At 38.1% G+C, this 20342-nt stretch overlaps 1 protein-coding gene across 1 annotated transcript in view; it reads left to right on the top strand.

Annotated features, from left to right (window-relative positions):
* TOMM70 (translocase of outer mitochondrial membrane 70) overlaps positions 1–16494 on the top strand; it is a 33764-nt gene extending 17270 nt beyond the window's left edge. Inside the window, exons 6-12 of the mRNA XM_043892697.1 lie at positions 299–506; positions 2759–2893; positions 3945–4052; positions 4932–5048; positions 9956–10053; positions 10654–10776; positions 16040–16494. Of these exons, the coding sequence (XP_043748632.1) occupies positions 299–506; positions 2759–2893; positions 3945–4052; positions 4932–5048; positions 9956–10053; positions 10654–10776; positions 16040–16193 (943 nt within the window). The 3' untranslated portion in view covers positions 16194–16494. The remainder of the gene's footprint in view (positions 1–298; positions 507–2758; positions 2894–3944; positions 4053–4931; positions 5049–9955; positions 10054–10653; positions 10777–16039) is intronic.
* Positions 16495–20342: the final 3848 nt, after the last annotated feature.

Here is a 20342-nt window from a genome sequence, read left to right as displayed (position 1 = left end):
CTAGGTTTCTGCCATTTTCTCTGCTGTTTTCCTTTTTAAAACCCTGTCTCCAAGGCAGCAAGAAGATCCCAGTCTACATCAAAAACCCTAAGGTGCTACCCCCACACGCACCCCCACCCCCACCTCCAGTCCTGCCCTGGCTGGTTAACTTGTTAAGGGGGAAAGGACACTTGTTTACCTCAGGTATACTGAGTGTGGCAAGGTTCAGCATTTGATCCTTTCTTAGTAATTTTTTATGCTCATTTTATTAGTAATAAATGATAAAATTTGTAATTTCCTCTGTTCATTTTATTTTCAGTTCTGGATACTTAAAGGCCAAACAGTATATGGAAGAAGAAAACTATGATAAAATCATAAGTGAATGCTCAAAAGAAATAGATGCTCAAGGAAAATACATGGCAGAAGCATTGTTACTACGAGCTACTTTCTACCTGCTTATTGGCAATGCCAACGCGGCCAAACCAGATTTAGATCAGGTCATCAGCTTGCAAGAAGCTAATGTGAAGGTACTTTTAAAACTCTGTGTGTGTGCATGTGAAAAAAATTAATAATAAAAATGAGGCTTTTAGGTATGTTTTGCAGAATTTTTGGCATTTCAGTTGCCATTCTCCAAAAGACTTATTTTTTGTTTTGGAAGGAAGTGCACCTAACAATGATTGGATTGGTGTGGTGAAACTAAAACAGAGATATCAGTGATAGTTACCTTTAACTAAGAAAGGATTGTTTTTTCTACAGCATCTTTTGGCTTCAGCTTCCCTAGACAGCTTCTGCCTACTGTATTGGACTATATTTGGGTAGGAATAAGGGTGATGTAGCAATGCTATAGATAATATAAATAACTTGCAATATGTCATAACACTACAAATAACATGCAATATGTAGTAAAGAATAGACAATGCATTTAATAAAAAGTAAGCACATTTAATGTATTCTGAAAGAGTTTGTTTACATGAGGAAAAAAACAACATCTAAAAATATATTGTAATATAGAAACATACCAAAAGTTTTTGCAGTTGTGTGGTTGGAACAGCTTTTCATTTTCAAAGTGTTCTTGTGTATATGCAGTTGTTTTCATAATTGAGCTTTGGTAGGGATCTGTTAAATTATATGAGCCCTCTGTTTCAGCATAATAAGAACAGAGGTTGGCCACCAAAGTACTGTTGGTTGATTAACATCTCTTTTTCCTCACTGAATTAAGTAAACTCTAGCTTCCTTCACCTCCAAAAGAATCATTCATGTATTTTGTGGAAAATGAAAGCTGTTTTCAAGACTTAAGTATTTGCTAGCAAATTTTATCTTAACTTCTTGTAAACAAAAGTAATTTAAACTAAGTATTTGTTAAAAGTCCTTTTCAAAATGAGATTTTCACGTTGAAGATAGCCTTGTAATAATTCTTTATTTCCTGATAATTACAGATATGTTCTGTTTTTTGTTATTACCATGGGGGCATTCTTATTTGTTTCATTGAGGACATTTGTGTACTTTTGCCTTGAAAAAAAATTTGGAGAAGAATCTTATTTCTTATTTCCTAATCATGACTTTGTTATAATGGCAGGTAGTAATGTACTTACCATGCCATGTACAAAAATGAGCTCAAAATGGATCAGAGACCTGAATGTAAGAGCCAAAACTATAAAACTCAGGAAAAAACATAAGGAGGAAATCTTCAGTACTTTAAATTAAGCAGTGGTTCCTTAGGTGTGACACCAGCAACACAAATGACAAAGTGATGGTGGGGGGGACTTATTCCACAGAATGGGAGAAAATATTCACAGGTCATATATCTGATAATGAGCTTGTATGCAGACAATATTAAATCATCTTTATAAGGCAACAATAAAAAGATAGCCTAATTTAAAAATAGGAAAGGATCTGAGTAGATATTTTTCCAAAGAATATGTACAAATGACTAATAAGAACAAGAAAATATACTCAGCATCATTAGCCCTTAGGGAAATGTGAATCAAAATCACAATGAGGTATAACTTTATACCCACTAGAATGGCATAATCAGAAATTTGGACAGTTGAAAGTATTGATATCGATGTGGAAAAAATTGGAACTCTCACATATTGATAATAGGAATGTAAAATGGTAAAATCCCTTTGGAAATTAGTGGAGGGTGGTTTCTAGAGTTACCATGTGACTCCAGAAGTTACTCTCTTAGGTATATACCTATGAGAATTTATGTCAAGACAAAAACTTGTACATGAATGTTCTTAGTAGCATTATTCATAAGAGCCAAAAAGTGGAAGCAACTCAAATGTCCACCAGCTGGTGAAGAGAGAAATAGACTGATTTAGAAATCGTCTATTTAGAAATAGACTGATTTATCTATACAATGGAATATTATTCAGCCCCTAAAATAGAATGAAGTACATATTAGAACTTAGATGAACCTTGAAGACCTGCTGTTTGTGAAAGAAGACAGACACAGAAAGGCAACATAGTTTACGATTCCATTTGTGTGAAATGTGTGGAATATACAAATCCGTAGAAATAGAAGATAGAATGGTGGTTTCCAGGGACTGAGAATTAGAGGTGAAATAGAGAGTGCCTGCTAATGTGTTTGAGGTTTCTTTTGGGAGCAGTGGAAACATTTCTAGTGGTGACTGGTTGCACAGCATTTTTAGTCATATACTAAAAATGACTCTTACAGTATGTGAACTATGTCTCAAGAAAGCCATTATTTAAAAAAAAAAAAAACTAAATTAGAATAAAAAGTAATGATGAATCTTTCCTCATTTTGGGTATATAGCTTCGAGCAAATGCGCTCATCAAAAGAGGCAGCATGTACATGCAACAGCAGCAGCCTTTGTTGTCTACTCAGGATTTTAACATGGCTGCCGACATCGATCCTCAGAATGCAGATGTTTATCACCACCGAGGACAGGTAAATTAATTTTCTTAAGGCATTCTGATCCTTGAGGGATTGGATAGCATTTTTGAGAATGTCTTAAAGTTTTCTTATATCACTTATGATAGCTGTGAACAAAGTATCAGGGTGGTTTAGTTTGGGTTGACATTTATTTAGTTCTATGTTGAACTTTTGTCCTGATATTTACTTGTTAAAGAGAGAGAGGGAAGAGGAAGGCTGCAAGTGTTGGCTTGCCAGTTCAAGTTTGGTTTTTAGGCATTTCTCCTTCATAGGTTTTCAATGAGTAAAGCATTAAAAGCTTAGTGACAAATTAAAAAAAAAAAACTTGTAGTGAGCATTTTGAGTTAACGCTTAGAATCAACAGAATGATTTTTGTAGGCATCTTGTAAGGAATTATTAACCTGAGCTATCTAGACAGTATCACAAAAAATCTCTTCTGAATAGTTTTATAATTCTATGCATATTTGGTTTTTAGTAAAAATTCATAGTGAAGAAAACAGTTCCCAATTTCAGCCTCATCTGGAAAAACATGGCTTTATAAATCTGTTTGTGTGATGTGGCTTCTTGGAGTGCATTAGAGTGGAAAGTATGGACTAATCCATATAATAACAGAAAAGTTCAAGTCCTTTCTAATGGAAAATTTTACCTAATATTTCTGTCTGGAGCATCTTAAGAAGTATCGAGATAACCTTAAAATTCTTGATATTTTGATCCTTAGTGGGTGTATCTTAAGATTAATATGAAATGTAATTATTTAATGCTTGATTGATCCCTCCTTTAAGTTTGAAAGTACAGAGATACTTCATATTCTAGAAGAAAAATCATTTAAGAGTGATTAAAAACTGGTAGGTTTATAGTGCTTTTTTAAAAAATTGAACACTAGTTCTGTTTTAGCACCTTTCTTTTAAAATTATAAGATTTTCTAATTCACTGTTTCTAGAAAATAATTCTATATTAATAATTCCATGCTTAGCTTTTTGCTGATTGTGCTAAAAGTCACGGTACATGCTTAACTGGTGTAGTTTTTGTTTTGAACTGCGCTTATTTGCATACTTTTTTTCCTTAGCTGAAAATACTGCTTGATCAAGTTGAAGAAGCAGTAGCAGATTTTGACGAATGTATTAGATTAAGACCTGAGTCTGCTCTGGCACAAGCTCAGAAATGTTTTGCTTTGGTAGGTTCTATTTTCTTTTGTATTTTCCTAAACATCAGTATTTCCCATTGTTAACAAAAATGAGTATCTCATTGTCTACAAAATCTTCTGTTTTTTCCTTCAATCTGTGACAAACAGGGAGAAAAACATGTCAGCTTAAAGAAATAGAAGTGTGTATGTTACTTGAGGTACTGCTGCAGTACTTCTCTGGGTTCTTTATTTGGTTCATCTTGATAGATGTTTGTCCCTGATTTTATGTGCCCCCTAAAGAGCACTCTTCTCCCTACTCTTTACCATAAGCCAGTGCAAAGAACAAAAGCATTTCGAGGAAATAACTTGGCAAACATGACACCATATAACACACCTCTCATTTCACCTTTGTAGAGCTATTCAGAAACACAGAGTTGAAAACCAGGTAAAATAAGACCATTTCTAATGAGATGAGATATTTCCAATTAGCCCCATAGCCTGAGTCCTAAAAGTATTTTCCTTTTAAAGAAAAAAGTCAGTTTACAAACAAGTGAAAATGTTATCAGATGAAGGATACTATCATGCTTTTAGTAAAATGATAATAAATTTCATTGAGTTTAATATTCCCCTATTTATATGCAAAGTTAACTTCAAATTAGTCTGTCTTCTAGGTTATTGAGCATCTGGAAATTGTATAGTGGCGATGAAGCCCTAATTGTACATAGCCTTTGAATCCCTGCTCTGCAGATATTCCTGTGGAACCGTTTTAGATGCAGCAAATTATGTTAGCAAATTACCTGCTTTTCTGGAAATATTTATGTAATTTTGTGTGACCATTATAATATGTTAACATTTCCTGAGTTTTTGAGTTCTTGATTTGACAGGCCTATTTTGATTTTTTTTTTTTTTCTATTTTGATTTTTTACACAGTATCGCCAGGCATATACAGGAAACAATTCTTCACAAATCCAAGCAGCTATGAAAGGTTTTGAAGAGGTCATAAAGAAATTTCCAAAGTGTGCTGAAGGCTACGCATTATATGCCCAGGTAAATGTCATTTTTCGTATTTTTTCAGTTGCCAGTTCTTCTGTAAAGAAGTGCATTTACATCCTGAATCCTAGAGTGGAAATCAGAAAACAGTGCTCCTGTTGCAGCTTTTGTGGAAGCAAACGGCTTTGTTCCTGGTTCCCAGGATGGTCCTGAATCACCTCAACAGGGCTTCCTTTCTGTGTTAGATAATTTGAAAACTGTGGCCCTAAGCTTGTAACCTGGGGAAGCTTTAATAGAGCATTTCCCTCATGTTTTCATTTGGATTGGATTTATTAAAAGTTAATTACTTTAGGAAAATTTACTGTATGCAATTGGTGGGGAAAATGTCCTTGGAAACAGTTTTCTTTCTATTTGATTACTGTCTTTTAAATGGTTAGTCTATAACAGCTCATTTTAATCTATGATTTGTCCAAAATTCTTGAAGCTTTCCTTGATTTAGGATTGAAACTATGGAAAATTGGATTTCAATTTGCATTATTTTCACTTTTAATCATAGTTTGAACTCTTTAAAAGTTTATTAACTTTAAACCATCCATTTAGATGAAAATGATTAGCTTCTTATACCCACAGTTAAAGAGTTTTCCCTCTAACTAAATGATATCTGAATGACTGTTACTTACTCTTAAGTTAAAAGCTGCTTATGGTATCTCAAAACCCAGCCATCTCAAAATTCTATGTATTTTGTCTTTTCTTTTTATTTTTTAGCCTAAAGAAATTTGTCCCTCCTTCTTCCTTATCCCCCCAAACATCACAGAAACAGGAAGCACTTAGAAATGACCACCCATGGTAGACTCCTACCTTCAGACATCCTTAAGGTTTATTGTCTTGTTTCTGATTTCCTTCATGCTATCATAGGTCAAGTTATAAGAAGATTTCCACAGGGGTAAAATTTTCTTTTTCAGGGATTATTGAGAGGGACTGTGAGAAGACTGATTTCTGTTGGATCTATTCTGTAAAAGTCCTACATACCCCTGCATAAGGATTGAAATTCTGGGATATAAAGTACAACCCAGGAATTCTTTAACCTCAGTTTGAAATCTTATCTGAATATTCAGTCTTTAATTCCTAGACAGAATGACAATTAAAAAAATGATACATTGGTTGCTGGCTGCATGCTGTCTTAATTAATTGTGAAAGCATGTACTATCAGTTCAGTTCAGTTGCTCAGTCGTGTCCAACTCTTTGTGACCCCATGGACCACAGCACACCAGGCCTCCTTGTCCAACACCAATTCCCAGAGTCTACCCAAACCTATGTCCATCGAGTCAGTGATGCCATCCAACCATCTCATCCTCTGTCATCACCTTGTCCTCCTGCCGTCAATCTTTCCCAGCATCAGGGTCTTTTCAAATGAGTCAGCTCTTCGCATCAGGTGGCTGAAGTACTGGAGTTTCAGTTTTAACATCAGACTTTCCAATGAACACTCAGGACTGATCTGCTTTAGGACGGACTGGTTGGATCTCCTTACAGTCCAAGGGACTCTCAAGAGTCTTCTCCAACACCACAGTTTAGAAGCATCAATTCTTTGGCACTCAGCTTTCTTCACTGTCCAGTTCTCACATCCATACATGATTACTGGAAAAGCCATAATCTTGACTAGACAGACCTTTGTTGGCAAAGTAATGTCTCTGTTTTTTAATATGCTGTCTTATGTTGGTCATAACTTTCCTTCCAAGGAGTAAGCCTCTTTTAGTTTCATGGCTGTGGCCACCATCTGCAGTGATTTTGGAGCCCAAGAAAACAAAGTCAGCCACTGTTTCCACCTTTTCCCAATCTATCTGCCATGAAGTGATAGGACAAGATGCCATGATCTTAGTTTTCTGAATTGAGCTTTAAGCCAACTTTTTCACTCTCCTCTTTCACTTTCAAGAGGATTTTTAGTTCACTTTCTGCCTTAAGGGTGGTGTCATCTGCATATCTGAGGTTATTTATATTTCTCCCGGAAATCTTGATTACAGCTTGTGCTTCCTCCAGCCCAGCGTGTCTGATGATGTACTCTGCATATAAGTTAAATAAGCAGGGTGACAATATACAGCCTTGACGTAGTCCTTTCCCTATTTGGAGCCAGTCTGTTGTTCCACGTCCAGTTCTAACTGTTGCTTCCTGCCCTGCATACAGGTTTCTCAAGAGGTGGGTCAGGTGGTCTGGTATTCCCATCTCTTTCAGAATTTTCCACAGTTTATTGTGATCCACACAGTCAAAGGCTTTGGTGTAGTCAATAAAGCAGAAATAGATGTTTTTCTGGAACTCTCTTGCTTTTTCGATGATCCCGCGGATATTGTCAGTTTTATCTCTGGTTCCTCTGCCTTTTCTAAAATCAGGTTGAACATCTGGAAGTTCACAGTTCATGTACTGTTGAAGCCTGACTTGGAGAATTTTGAGCATTACTTTACTAGCGTGTGAGATGAGTGCAATTGTGCGGTAGTTTGAGCATTCTTTGGCATTGCCTTTCTTAGAGATTGGAATGAAAACTGACCTTTTCCAGTCCTGTGGCCACTGCTGAGTTTTCCAAATTTGCTGGCATATTGAGTGCAGCACTTTCACAGTAAGATCTTTCAGGATTTGAAATAGCTCAACTGGAATTCCATCACCTCCACTAGCTTTGTTCATAGTTATGCTTCCCAAGGCCCACTTAACTTTGCATTGCAGGATGTCTGGCTCTAGGTGAGTGATCACACCATCGTGATTATCTGGGTCATGAAGATATTTTTTGTGTAGTTCTTCTGTGTATTCTTGCCACCTCTTCTTAATACCTTCTGCTTCTGTTAGGTCTATACCATCTCTGTCCTTTATTGAGCCCAAGATATCTTTGCATGAAATGTTCCCTTGATATCTCTAATTTTCTTGAAGAGATCTCTAGTCTTTCCCATTCTATTGTTTTCCTCTATTTCTTTGCATTGATCACTGAGGAAGGCTTTCTTTTCTCTCGTTGCTATTCTTTGGAACTCTGCATTCAAATGAGTATATCTTTCCTTTTCTCCTTTGCTTTTTGCTTCTCTTCTTTTCACAGCTATTTGTAAGGCCTCCTCAGACAGCCATTTTGCTTTTTTGCATTTCCTTTTCTTGGGGATGATCTTGATCCCTGTCTCCTGTACAATGTCACACACCTCCGTCCATAGTTCATCAGGCACTGTGTCTATTAGATCTAGTCCCTTAAATCTATTTCTCCCTTCCACTGTATAATCATAAGGGATTTGATTTAGGTCATACCTGAATGGTCTAGTGGTTTTCCCTACTTTCTTCAATTTAAGTCTGAATTTGGCAATAAGGATTTCATGATCTGAGGCACAGTCAGCTCCCAGTCTTGTGTTTGCTGACTGTATAGAGCTTCTCCATCTTTGGCTGCAAAGAATATAATCAATCTGATTTCAGTGTTGGCCATCTGGTGATGTCCATGTGTAGAGTCTTCTCCTGAGTTGTTGGAAGAGGGTGTTTGCTATGACCAGTGCGTTCTCTTGGCAAAACTCTATTAGCCTTTGCGCTGCTTCATTCTGTACTCCAAGGCCAAGTTTGCCTGTTACCCCAGGTGTTTCTTGACTTCCTACTTTTGCATTCCAGTTCCCTATAATGGAAAGGGAATCTTTTTTGGGTGTTAGTTCTAAAAGGCCTTTTAGGTATTCATAGAACCGTTCAACTTCAGCTTCTTCAGCATTACTGGTTGGGGCATAGACTTGGATTACCATGATATAGAATGGTTTGCCTTGGAAACAAGCAGAGATCATTCTTTCACTTTTGAGATTGCATCCAAGTACTGCATTTCAGACTCTTGTTGACTGTGATGGCTACTCCATTTCTTCTAAGGGATTCTTGCCCACAGTAGTAGATATAATGGTCATCTGAATACTATAATATATAAAATTTTATAGCATGTACAGAAATTAAAGTGAGAGAAACACACATAATTTAATGAAGTATGTACTGAATAGTACACTTGGATTTAGGCCTTATATTTAATTCGAAACAAACCAGAAGGTAACCATCTTCATCACTGAAATGAAATTCAGAAGGGCTTTTTTGGTTCAGATTTCTATAAGCAGCTAAAAGAGCAAAGGCCACTGACTAGCTTTTAAAGAAACCAACATTAGGAACAACTGTTTAGCAGAGGTTTCATAATTGTATATTTCTGCATCCTGTGTTACCGTCAAAGTAGGTTTTGCCTTCCTTGAGCATTGTCTTACCAGCACTAGCACTATTATAAGTTTGTTTGCACTAAATTTCTATCTTTTGGTCCCTCTTCTGATGTTTGCAACTTTTAATTTATATATATTTAGAGAGAGTTATATTTTAGTTACATAGTGTGACTTTTTGCTTTGAACTCAGAAGCTTGAGCTTAGATGTCAGCTCACTCTCAGAGTTACAGTTTGAACATGGTCTGGTCTCCACATAACCAAGCCTTCCATTTCTGCCATGGGATTTGCCTTAAAAGTTGACTGTAGCTTTTTTTCTTTCACCAGTTATTTTTAAGGATTGACTTTGATAACCGTTAACATACCTACCTGAATTTATCTTTCCAAATAAGTATTGGTTTTAAGGTTAACATTTTTAATTAAGTTTAATCCCCTAAACAGGACTTCCCAGGTGGCATCAGTGGTAGAGAATCCATCTGCCAATGCAGGAGACATAGGAGACTCCCTGGGTCAGGAAGATCCTCTGGAGAAGGGAATGGCTACCCACTCCAGTATTCTTGCCTGGAAAATTCCATGGACAGAGAGCCTGGCGGGCTACAGTTCATGGAGTTGCAAAAGAGTCAGACCCGACTGAGCAACTAAACAACAGTCACCCCAAAACAGTAATTTGGTAATGAATAATTAAATGAAGTAACTTTTAATGATTAATAAGCAACATAGTTTTAACTCCTTAGGGATACAGTTACCTAAATTTAACTGAAGTATCTCTTCACATAGGCATTAACAGATCAACAGCAGTTTGGCAAAGCTGATGAAATGTATGATAAATGTATTAATTTGGAACCAGATAATGCCACAACATATGTTCATAAAGGGTATGTATTTTTGGGGTCTGTTTGTTCCAGTAAAAAAGCTAAATTGCTTGCATAGTAATAAAATGGATTTGTTTTGCTCACTTGATTGTGGTAGAGTCAGTGAGCTAACTGAAATTGAAAAATTTCTTCATTGCTATGAATGCTCCACTGTTACTTTTTTTTTAACTTTTATTTTTTTAATAATATTTCATTATTATATAATAATTACTAAATGTGCTACTTGCACTCTAGCTTAAGGATTTCAGTTCTGAACATCCTGTCAAATATTACTTGTATCAAAATAAGAGACACATAAATAGGTTTTTCCTGTTCCAGTATACTTATCATTTGTAAAACTTCACTTAAATTATACAAATTAAAACATTAAGCTGTGCAAAGCAAGATAATAATAGACCCTAGACCATTATAATAAGGAATTTAGACTTCATAATAGGGAATTTAGACTACAAACCACTATAAGTTGAGGGAGAAAAAACTGATTTGGTGCTGATTCTGTACTGTTTTAGATTTTGTTTTTCCTAATTAATTGAAATAAAATTCATTGAGAGCAGAATTGATACTGGGCCATGGTCACATCTGACTGCTGTTTTGTATTTGCAGTTTACTTCAACTTCAGTGGAAGCAAGATCTGGATAAAGGCTTGGAGCTTATCAGCAAGGCTATTGAAATTGACAATAAATGTGATTTTGCATATGAAACCATGGGAACTATTGAAGTACAAAGGTAACTTCTTTTTTTTTTTTCCAAAGGTAACTTCTATAGTCTGTCCTTAGGAAAGTTAGGAAAGTTAGGGAAGCTACGCAGATATTTACTTTTGTTTTTTTCATTATATATAGCTTATTGTCATTATTCATTGAATTTTTAAGTCTTAACATGCCTTTGGAGGCACGATTCCCTTGAAACTATACAACTTTGATTTGCTTGGTTTCATATTTTTTCAATTTAAAAATCAAACTTATAAAAGTTGTTTAAGTCAAGCATATGCATTAAAAGGGAACCTTGATTTTTCTTTAATAGTTGTTGTATGGTTGTGCCTCCTGTCACCTGTATCATTTCTGTTGGAGGGGAAATGTCTGCACTGTACGTAGGCAGTGCTCTGTAGCATAAGGCTTGGCGCCACATTGCCCAAAGACATAGATCTTGCTTCAGCCAAGTGGTGGAGCAACTTGCACCATCACCTCTGAACCCTCAAGTTTTCTTTCAAATCAGGGAGTTGGGTGAGATTTTTGCAGTTCTGACTTTTTCATAACTTCTTCATTTCTGTAAATGTTTATCCAGAGTTGCACTTGAGATTCACCATTAACAGATGACACCTGTGTATGCCATAGACTTTAATGTAGTATGCCATCTTGACACTGGTATTGTCATCCATTTGAGTATGTACTCTAGGCCAGGTACTGAACTTTAGGTGCTTTCCAAATATTTCAGTTGATTTTTATCTGTCTTTATAAAGGTTGAGATTATATGGTCCTCAATTTAATTGAAGAGTATAGAAACTGATTCCTCAGTCAGTCAGTTCAGTTGCTCAGTCGTGTCCAACTCTTTGCGGCCCCATGAACTGCAGCATGCCAGACCTCCCTGTCTGTCACCAACTCCCAGAGTTTACTCGAACTCATGTCCATTGAGTCAGTGAAGCCATCCAACCATCTCATCCTCTGTCGTCCCCTTCTCCCACCTTCAATCTTTCCCACCATCAGGGTCTTTTCAAATGAGTCAGTTCTTCATATCAGGTGGCCAAGTATTGGAGTTTCACCTTCAGCATCAGTCCTTCCAATGAATAATCAGGACTGATTTCCTTTAAGATGGACTGGTTGGATCTCCTTGCAGTCCAAGGGACTCTCAAGAGTCTTCTCCAACACCACAGTTCAAAAGCATCAATTCTTTGGCACTCAGCTTTATAGATCAACTCTCATATCCATACATGACTACTGGAAAAAACCACATCTTTGACTAGATGGACCTTTGTTGGCAAAGTAATGTCTCTGTTTTTTAATATGCTGTCTAGGTTGGTCATAACTTTCCTTCCAAGGAGCAAGCCTCTTTTAATTTCATGGCTACAGTCACCATCTGCAGTGATTTTGGAGCCCAAGAAAACAAAGTCAGCCACTGTTTCCACCTTTTCCCCATCTATCTGCCATGAAGTGATGGAACCAGATGCCATGGTCTTAGTTCTCTGAATGTTGAGTTTTAAGTCAACTTTTCACTCTCCTCTTTCACTTTCATCAGGAGGCTCTTTAGTTCTTAGCTTTCTGCCATAAGGGTGGTGTCATCTGCATATCTGAGGTTATTGATATTTCTCCCAGCAATCTTGATTCCAGCTTGTGCTTCATCCAGCCCACTGTTTCTCATGGTGTACTCTGCATATAAGTTAAACAAGTAGGGTGACAATATACAACCTTGATGTGCTCCTTTCCCGGTTTGGAACCAGTCTGTTGTTCCATGTCCAGTTCTGTTGCTTCCTGACCTGAATACAGATTTCTCAGGAGGCAGGTAAGGTGGTCTGGTATTCCCCTCTCTTGAAGAATTTTCCACAGTTTGTTGTGATCCACACAGTCAAAGGCTTTGGCATAGTAAATAAAGCAGAAGTAGATGTTTTTCTGGAACTCTCTAGCTTTTTCAGTGATCCAACGGATGTTGGCGATTTGATCTCTGGTTCCTCTGACTTTTCTTAATCCAGCTTGGACATCTGGAAGTTCACGGTTCACGTACTGTTGAAGCATGGCTTGGAGAATTTTGAGCATTACTTTACTCATGTGTGAGATGAGTACAGTTGTGCGGTAGTTTGAGCATTCTTTGGCATTGCCTTTCTTTGAGATTGGAATGAAAACTGACCTTTTCCAGTCCTGTGGCCACTGCTGAGTTTTCCAAATTTGCTGGCATATTGAGTGCAGCACTTTCACAGTAAGATCTTTCAGGATTTGAAATAGCTCAACTGGAATTCCATCACTCCCACTACCTTTGTTTGTAGTGATGCTTCTTAAGGCCTACTTGACTTCACACTCCAGGATGTTTGGCTCTAGGTGAGTGATCACACCATCGTGCTTATCTGGGTCATAAAGGTCTTTTTTGTATAGTTTTCCTGTGTATTCTTGCCACCTCTTCTTAATATCTTCTGCTTCTGTTAGGTCCATACCATTTCTGTCCTTTACTGTGCCCATCTTTGTATTCCTAGACTGGTTAAATTAATAAGGTGACATTGTGAGCCAGTAGTAGAAAGAGGAGATGAACCCATATTTCACTGATGCCGAAAGTAGCTGATCTTCCCACCATCACTTGTCAGGAACCAGTAGGAGTTGTCTTAATAACATTCAGTCACTTCTGGAGTCCTCTTCTCTCTCAGCTCCAGAGGAAGCAGAATATATGTGTGTGTGCGTGTGTGTATATATAGGCTGATGAAAATTTTTGTGATTCTTTTGAACCATTCTAACAGTTGCATATAAATATTAAGTTATTTCTTAATTTCCAGTTAATGTGAATAAAACATTCCTATGCTAGAATATGATTGGGTAGTAGTTCCTAATCTTTTGAGCAAAGATGTGGACTTTTCCTAGAATAATGCATATATGGAAACTCTCTGCACTTAAGTTGTTCATAGAGCCTGGGTTAAGGACCCCTGATTTATGGAGTTTGATGAATTGTGTTTGAATTGTACTTGAAGAAATCCACTCTAAATCCTGCTTAACAAATAGATAAATGTTAATGAGTGAAATTTCTGGTTAACGTAAGATTCAGCACATCTTCTGTCTACCTGATATCTGAACATGAACTGTTAGGTTTTAATTGTCCCATGCACCATATCAGTATGTGTAGCAGGAGGTTGACTGCAGTCACCCAGCGGCACATTTCACTTCTTAGAGTGTGCCTGTCATGTGTGTGTGTGTTAGTTGCTCAGTTGTGTCCACCTCTTTGTGACCGCATGGACTGTAGCGCTCCAGGCTTCTCTGTCCTTGAAATTCTTCAGGCAAGAATACTGGAGTGGGTAGCTGTTCCCTTCTCCAGGAGATCTTCCCAGCCCTGGGATCAAATGCAGGTCTCCTGCATGGCAGGCAGATTCTTCACCATCTGAGCCACGAGGGAAGCCCATTATATTTATAGTGGGGACTTAATATTTAATGTAAGATTATAGGCATGTATGCATGTATACATATCCAATACTAGTTACTTTAAAACAGCTCTTGCGTCTTAGTAAGTATATAAAGCCTGGTCACAGACTGTAAGAGGTAAATTTTAGTTTTTTGACAAAACGTATTCATCTATTTATTCAAAAAATGGATAATAGTTACCAAGCATTGCACTTGGTTCTGGAAATTGAAAGGTGTCCATTAAGGATCTACTTCTGCTTCATTGACTACACTAAAGCCTTTGACTGTGTGGATCACAACAAACCATGGAAAATTCTTAAAGAGATGGGAATACTGGAGTACCTTACGTGTCTCCTGAGAATCCTGTATGCAGGTCAAGAAGGAACAGTTAGAACCGGACATGGAACAACTGACTGGTATAACAAGGCTATATATTGTCACCCTGCTTGTTATATGTGGAATACATCATGAAAAATGGTGGACTGGATGAATCACAAGATGGAATCAAGATTCCCAGGAGAAATATCAGTAACCCCAGATATGCAGATGATACCACTCTAATGGCAGAAAGTAGAGAGGAACTAAAGAACCTCTTGATGAAGGGGAAAAGAGGAGAGTGAAAAAGCTGACTTGAAACTCAACATTCAAAAAAACTAAGATCATGGCATCTGGTCCCATCACTTCATGGCAAATAGAAGGGGAAAAAAGTGGAAGCAGTGACAGTTTTTATTTTCTTGGACTCCAAAACCACTGTGGACAGTGACTGCAGACATGAAATTAAAAGACACTTCCTCCTTGGAAGGAAAACTATGACAATCCTAGACAGCATATTAAAAATCAGACATCACTTTGCCAACAAAGGTTGATATAGTCAAAGCTACAGGTTTGCCAGTAGTCATGTAAAGATGTGAGAGTTGGACCAAAAAAAAGGATGCATGCTGAAGAACTGGTGCTTTTGAACTGTGGTGCTAGAGAAGACTCTTGGGAGTCCCTTGGACTGCAAGGAGATCAAACCAGTCAGTCCTAAAGAAGATCAAACCTGAATATTAATTGGAAGGACTGAAGCTGAGGCTTCAGTACTTTGGTGACCTGATGGGAAGAGCCAACTCATTGGAAAAGACCTTTGGCATAGAGTGATGATAGAATTACGGGAACAATGGAGAGGGAGCAGCCAATTCCTGCTGGGAAAGGGAAAAATATTTTTCATGAAGATATTCTAGTCAGTATTTGAACTGGGCCTTAGAAAGGTGAGGATTTGACTAGAATCAGGCAGAGAAGCAATAAGTAATCTGATCATTGTTAGCATGAGTGTACTCAAGGAGACCTGTGTGACTGGAGTAGAGATGTGGGGGCTAACGAAATGCTGGTAAGGGTTGCACAGATCTGTGAAGGCAAGGCCCCTGAATACCCTTAATGTTCTCTCAGCTTACATCACTGCTTTGTAAAGGAGCTTAATGATGGAGTAGAAATGAGCAGAATTTAGGAACCAGATGTGATTAGGATTATAAATAAGTCATTGAATTTTTCTAGTCTCACTATTCTTATCTGTAAAAAAAGGCCACAAGTAACATAATATAAGCACATATAGTATTCAGTCATGTCCAACGCTTTGTGACCCCATGGACCATGTCCACCAGGCTCCTCTGTCCATGGGACCCTCCAGGCAAGCATACTGGAGTGGGGTGCCCCTTCCTGCTGACCCAGCAGTCAAGCCCGGGCCTCCCGCATTGCAGGCAGATTCTCTCCCTCTGAGCCACCAGGGGAGCCTGTATTGGAACAGTAGCTAACATCCATTGTTTTCTATATGACGGGCATCATCTTGTTATAAAGAAGCATTTTATTAGTATCATGGTTGAAACTTAAAGGTCAGCTCCATGTAACTTTTGGTTTTGTTTTTCTTTTAGAGGAAACATGGAGAAAGCCATTGACATGTTCAACAAAGCTATTAACCTGGCCAAATCAGAAATGGAGATGGCTCATTTATACTCACTTTGTGATGCTGCCCATGCCCAGACAGAAGTTGCAAAGAAATATGGATTAAAACCACCAACATTATAAAATATGGGGGAAGGAAAATGACCCTCTTTTTAGAAGTTTACCCCTCTTCAACTGAACCCTGAAGACACTGTTGTGAACTGTGTTGAATGGTGGGACTTCGTGTTTCCATTTGTGCTGTTGTCCTTTGTTACAGCTGTCTCATGTTTAGGTGTTGTGGGAGTGGCTGTTGAAGAAAGCTTGCGGTGTGGCAGCTTCTATTCCCTGTGCAACAAGAGCTTAGAACCTGTTAAAGGGATATGAAAATAAAGTTGCAAAGAGTACAGATGACAATTGGCCATGCAAATAAAAACTTTGATTTGTTGATTTGACTTTTTTTCTGAGGGGGTGGGAGGGTGAATATGTGCTGGTTGATTTTGTCTTTGTGTGTGTGTATGTGTATATATATGAATATTCTACAGTTTTACAGCATGTTGGTTTTTTAATTAACATAGTACGTGCTGTAAAATAGGATTCTTTTAGATTTGGTTAATCCCTTTCAGTTGATTCCTCTGAAGGAAACAAAGCTTAAGTGGGGATTTTGTTTTTACGGCAGCAAAATTGAGACCCTTTAAACCACTGTCAGCATGCACAATGCCTCTGATTCTGCAGAATGTTAGACACGGTGGCAACGCTTAAATCTTTTGACCCCCTTCAACTCTAATAGATAATGTACACCATTCTTAAAGTCTACAATAGCTCTTTTTCACACAGTAAATCATGCAGAAGCAAGATATTCTAGTTGATGTATGTGCAGAAGACTTTATTAGAGGGAGAGCAGACCAGGCATGAGGTAAGATGAAATGGAAATGTGTTTATAATTGCCGATGGTTATTTTCTCCTATTTAATAGGTACTACTATTTAATAGTGTACTTTTTAAAGAAAACAAAGATTGGTTATATATATATAAAGATGAAATGTAATAAGTAATTAGCTTAAAATTTCTAGTGAAGAAACTGTGGCTAACAGTTCAAAAAGGATGAAAGTTTCATGTCTAGAAGCATAGTATTTCCTGAAGTGACGAGTTTAATGCTTCTTAACTACGGCTGTGTGTACTTAAGGGATTTTGAGCCAGTATTTTCAAAGATGCTGAGGACATGTGGCCTATATTTTAGTTTTGAACTAACTTTGGTCTTTAAGCTTGTCCAGGTCTGTACTGGGGATACTGATGACAGGTTTTTGTTTTATTCATTTTACCTTTACCTCACCCTCTTCCTTAGCAATCACTTTGTTTTTTCAACATGTCACTCTGATAGATCATCCTTTTCTTACATGCTGGATTTTTCTGGTGGGGGGTGGGGTGTTCTTACAGAATGTCCTGCTTTGAGATACTTATGGTGGTTTGAGATACTCAGGGTGGGAAGAGGTTTCCTTAGGTCTGAGTCGAGTAAAAGAGCAAGCTGTCGGTTGTACTTTTCTGGAAGTGTTATCTAATTAGAGTTTACATTTTTGGAAGTAAATGAGCATTTTACCCCTCTTTAAAAAGGTGCTTTATCCTATTGAAACCAAAAAGATTTTGTCAAAAATGCTGTCTTTTTAGAAGCTACTAGAAATGACTCCCTTCCAAAGTCAGAGTCTGGAAAATATTGAGAGGCCTCTAACTAACTGGTGGGGGCAGTGAACGTAACTTAAGATGGCTTGGATAATGGACAGTGGGAGAGCTCCACACTGTAGTTTTTAAATTAAGCACCTACTGTAATAACCCCTGAATACAGAAATGCTCTACATCTCTGAACAACCTCTGGCTTAAAAGTTTTTATTTGCATGGCTGTATTTACATTAACACTGATATTTTCTTCTCTCTTCCTACCCCTTGGGGTTTGGTAGAAAACACACAGAGGAAACAAGCATGTACCATTCGATACGATCATTCCAGGTCCTCATGGATATTGCCTGTTCTGAAAAATATTTGAAACTGCGCTGAAAGCTGCACCTGTCTGTATCTTTTCTTTTGTAAATGACCTCACATGTAAATTCACCAAATAAATATTACATTCAAGCTTTTCAATCTATTCTTTAAATAGAAGGATAGGCAGTTTATTCATTTGCCATAGTATTCGGTAAATTCAGTCATTCTCTTGTGGGTTCAAGCTAACTTTGACATATTGGACATGTTTGATTATGAAACACAGTAAGTTTGGGGTATTAAAGATGGGAGTTTCCCGTTCTTCCTCCCGGTGAAGCAAAAGCTCTAAGGGACAGCCCGTGGAGCCAGCCTGCTCGCCCACCTTCACCTTGCTTGCACTGCCCAACAGCCTGGACGGTTACCAGGCAGACCTGAGCCCCGTGACTCGGCTGATCCTCAAACTGGTTTCACCAGTGAGGGCTTTTTTTTTTCCCCCCACCAGTAAGCTTTGATCAGTCTTCAGCCACTTGTAGTCTGAAAAATCCTACCATCCTTAGGTATTTGTGGTATGAATAAGTAAGAGATCTCAGTGCAGTACTAAGCAGCTTTGGCTTTATAACACAATTCAGGTAGATGGAAATTCACATTGTAAGTAGTCGTTTTTCCCAGGAGAGCTCAACTAATTGTCATCTTCTTAAGGCTGTTTATAAACAGGAAGACTGTATAATTACCCAAAAAATTTTTGCGTAATAATGAAAGTAGTAATTACTCAAGACTGTCCTGGGTAAATTGAGTTATATGGTCTTTGTATTTATAAAGAAACAATATGGGAATGGTGATGGTAATGGGAGAGCTAATAACTAATCAACCCTACCTTTAATTCTCTGTAAAACTGAACAGTTCAGTCAGTTCAGTCATATAGTCGTGTCCAACTCTTTGTGACCCCATGAGCTGCAGCACGGCAGGCCTCCCTGTCCATCACCAATTCCCGGAGTTTACCCAAACTCATGTCCATTGAGTCGGTGATGCCATCCAACCATCTCATCCTCTGTCGTCCCCTTCTCCTTCTGCCCTCAATCTTTCCCAGCATCAGGGTTTTTTCAAATGAGTCAGCTCTTTGCACGAGGTGGCCCAAGTACTGGAGTTTCAGCTTCAGCATCAGTCCTTCCAGTGAACACCCAGGAGTGATCTCCTTTAGGATGGACTGGTTGGATCTCCTTGCAGACCAAGGGACTCTCAAGAGTCCTCTCCAACACCACAGTTCAAAAGCATCACTTCTTCGGCTCTCAGCTTTCTTTATAGTCCAACTCTCACACCCATACATGACCACTGGAAAAACCATTTCCTTGACTAGACGGACCTTTGTTGGCAAAGTAATGTCTCTGCTTTTTAATATGCTGTCTAGGTTGGTCCTAACTTTCCTTCCAAGGAGTAAGTGTCTTTTAATTTCATGGCTGCAGTCACCATCTGCAGTGATTTTGGAGCCCAAAAAAATAAAGTCTCTCATTGTTTCCACTGTTTCCCCATCTATTTGCCATGAAGTGATGGGACCAGATGCCATGATCTTAGTTTTCTGAATGCTTTTTTTTTTTTCTGAATGTTATTAACTTGGTCTATTTTTAAGGCTTTACACACAGTGATAGAATGAATAGTGGTCTTCCAGAAGATATTCATGTGATCCCTGGAACCTGTGTTACCTTATAGGGCAAAAATGGACTTACGGGTGTTATTCAGTTAATCTCATGATTGGGAAAATATCCTGGGTTATCTAGGTGGAGCCCAGATACAGTTACAAGTGTCTTTGTAAAAGCGGTTTCAGACAGAAGAGAAGACAGCATGACAACAGATCAGAGTGCTGTGGCCCCGGGCCAAGGAATGCTGGCAGCCACCAGGAGCTCAAAGCGCAAGAGTGGATTCTGCCCTAGAGCAGAGCGTGGTCCCGCTGACACCCTGACTTCAGTCCAGTGAGGCTGATTTTGGACTTCTGGCCTTCAGAACTACGAGAAAGTAAGTTTCTGTTGTTTCAAGTCACTAAATACGTGGCAATTTGTTATGACAGCCGCAGGAAACCAATTCTTTCGCTATTATGTACAAGGCAGCCTATAATTGAATTATTTTTGAGTACTGCGAAGTTCAGCATGACCTCATATGCACTTACACTTTGGCCAAAGGCATTTCAGGCAGAGTGAAGATTTAGTCAAGAGATGGGGCATTTGTGATGGAAAATCCATGTGATCATGGTAAAATCACCAGGTCAAACGCCTGTTCTTCATGAGGTTAAAAAAATTGAGACGCCTCTGTCAGTACCAAGAAGAAATATCAAAAG

This window comes from Cervus elaphus, chromosome 31 (assembly GCF_910594005.1).
Source record: "Cervus elaphus chromosome 31, mCerEla1.1, whole genome shotgun sequence".
Lineage (NCBI taxonomy): Eukaryota > Metazoa > Chordata > Mammalia > Artiodactyla > Cervidae > Cervus > Cervus elaphus.
This window is presented reverse-complemented; position numbering and strand designations above follow the sequence as displayed.